Below are 2,864 nucleotides of genomic sequence, written 5' to 3' on the forward strand. Positions count from 1 at the left end.
TTATGTTCTTATGTTCTCTTATGGTCTTATGAGGGTATGAGGGACTTCAGGAGGGTACAGTGCCATACTGTCCACCCTCCAAAGCAGCCATGTTCTCCATGGGAACTGATCTCTGATCTGGAAACTGGGTATGATTCCAAGGATATCTCCAGGCCCCACCTGGAGGCTCAACAACAAGCACACAGGGAACACGGCTAAGCTAGATAACCGCAGAAAACACCGTGTTGCATTGTTCGGTACAAATAACTGTACATTGGTATTTATCCTCCATCAGGAAGAAGACAGTTGGACTCTTCATGTGATATAACTTAGTCTGAAAGTGTTTGAAATGTGATGTTGTCGTTTGAAAGTGTTTACAATACACTAGAGTTGATGTTGTGCATAAAAAGCAAATATATTTAGCTATAAGTACATGTGAATATTGTGTTTATTATTTCAACACCGTGTTTTCTGTGTTTACCCACCTGGAGGCTGGCAATCCTGTATCAGGGCATCAAAAGGGGCCTCTCAGGGACTTAAAGGGTGGGTCTTAGGGTTGCTAGGTTCCCTCAGCCAGGGGGCAGGGATGTAGGGTTGCCAGCTCCAGGTTGGGGAACTCCTGGAGATTCGTGGGATGGAGTCTAGGGAAAGGGCAGAACCTCAGTGGGGAACAGTTTCCCCAGGAGAACTGATCTCTGTAGTCTGGAGACTGAGCTGTAATTCCAGGAGATCCCCGGGTCCCACCTGGAGGCTGGCATCCCTACTGGGTTTAAGCCTGTTTCTGTGGCCGTCCTCCTGTTCTGGGCCCTGAATAACACACAGTGGGGGAATGCAGCATCTTCTGGAGTGGAGCACAGCCACATGTCATGCTGCAGAAGAACAGGACCACGAAGGCACTAGAGAGTGATGGGGGTGATCGGGGGCCTGGAGACAAGACCTACGAGGAAAGGCTGAGGGACTTGGGAATGTCCAGTCTGGAGAAGAGGAGGTTGAGACAGGATTGCTCTCTTGAAGTCTCTGAAGGGCTGTCACTTCGAGGAGGGCAGGGAGCTGCTCCTGTTGGCAGCAGAGGAGAGGACTCGCAATAGTGGGTTTAAATGAAGGACAGGAAGGTACCGGCTGGATCGTGGGGGAAAACGTTTTGACAGTCAGACTTGTGTGACAGTGGAATCAGCTGCCCAGGGAGGTGGTGAGCTCCCCCTCCCTGGCAGTCTTTAAGCAGCAGCTGGACAAACACTCATCAGGGATGCTCTAAATGCTCCCTCTAAGCTGTGGAGTCTTGTGAGCAAAAATTCTACTTTGTGAGCGACTGGCATTGAAGTTGTGAGCGAGCGATTTGGCCGCTGCATAAATTAGTTTGCCCCGGAGCCATCCTTCCTGAGCAGAGACAAAAATGAGTGAGCCAGATTCTCAAAAAACTGTGAGCTAGCTCACACTCACTCAGCTTAGAGGGAACACTGCTCTAGGCCAAGGGTGGCCCAACTCCGGCTCGGGAGCCACATGCGGCTCTTTCACATGTATTGTGCGGCTCCTGGCAGGGCAGCTGGGGGAGTGAAGGGGAGACATACTTTTCTCCTTCCCTCCCTCCCTCCCGTCTATTTGCTTTCTTTGTTTTTCTCTCTCTCTTTCCAGCTCTTTCCTCCTTTCTTTCCACCTCTCTCTCTTTCTCTCTCTCTCTTAGGCAAATAAACACCATCAGCAAACAGATAAATACAATTGGACAGATAAATATATCATGATCACTATCTGTTTTTACCCCTTTTATTTTTGGCCGTCTCATTTCATGCTCATGAAAAGCAAATCTGCATATTTTATAATAAAAGCAAGTAATATCTGTTCGTGTCTTGCGGCTCTCAAACGTCTGACGTTTATTCTACGTGGCTCTTAAATTGAGCCAGTTCAGCCACCTCTGCTCTAGGCGGATCCTGCACTGCGCAGGGGGTTGGGCGAGATGGCCTGTAGGGTCCCTTCCAATGACTCTGTGATTCTATGGTTCTAAGTCACCCTTTCTGGCTCTCCCGCTACCCACTTCCAGGATCTCCGGGAACGGCAGGGAACAAAAGAAAGGGCTCGGCGATGCTGTGCCTTTAAGACTGGGGTTGCCAACGCAGGGGTCTTTGACCTCCCTGTCCTCAGCTGAGTTGGATTAAGAAGTAGGAGGAAGGTTGGTGGCTTTAATGCTTACAAATTCCTTGGTTTCCCAGGAGCCAGCAAGCAAACGCCTCTTGTACGCCTGGCAGGGAACTGCTGGCCGGGGCAACAGGAGCCGTCGGTTCGACTCCCCCGTCAGGCACTCTGGGTCAGAAGATCGAGACTGGGGTACAGTCCCGGCTCTTCTTGCCTCGGGAGGGGACCCTCTGCCGTTCTCTCCTGGCCAATGTGGTGAGGGTTGGGACGCCCACCGCAGCTGCCCGGATGCCGCAGGAGGTGGGGGGATGCAGCGGCTTGGGCCGGGCCGGGATCCTGGCGACGTTCCACACCTCCTCTCCCACGGCCATGAAGGACTATGCCGAGATCATCCTCTACCCCGACATGCGGGATCGGAGCAAGGTAAGAGTGGGACAAGGGGGCACATCGGTGTTGCGGGGAGCGCAGGTGCTCCAAGGTCCAGGATAGAATCGTAGAATCATAGAGAGTTGGAAGGGGCCATACAGACTATCTCGTCCAACCCCCTGCCCAATGCAGGAGCAGCCTGAAGCATCTCTGACAAATATCTGTCCAGCCTCTTCTCGAAAGCTGCCAGTGATGGGGACCTATCCACCCCCCTAGGCAGCTGATTCCACTGTTATAGAATCACAGAACCATACAGGCCATCTAGCACAACCCCCTGCCCAATGCAGGAGCAGCCTGAAGCATCCCTGACAAATATTTGTTCAGCCTCTTCT

General features: G+C 51.9%; 1 protein-coding gene across 1 annotated transcript in view; it reads left to right on the forward strand.

The window, feature by feature from the left end:
- Positions 1 to 2,183: 2,183 nt before the first annotated feature.
- MFRP (membrane frizzled-related protein) overlaps positions 2,184 to 2,864 on the forward strand; it is a gene marked incomplete at its 5' end in the record, with an annotated part of 46,616 nt that continues 45,935 nt past the window's right edge. The window contains one exon of the mRNA XM_015405483.1: positions 2,184 to 2,529. Within this exon, the coding sequence (XP_015260969.1) occupies positions 2,184 to 2,529 (346 nt within the window). The remainder of the gene's footprint in view (positions 2,530 to 2,864) is intronic.

This window comes from Gekko japonicus, unplaced genomic scaffold, assembly GCF_001447785.1.
Source record: "Gekko japonicus isolate JY-2015 unplaced genomic scaffold, Gekko_japonicus_V1.1 scaffold2070, whole genome shotgun sequence".
Taxonomy (NCBI): Eukaryota; Metazoa; Chordata; class Lepidosauria; order Squamata; family Gekkonidae; genus Gekko; species Gekko japonicus.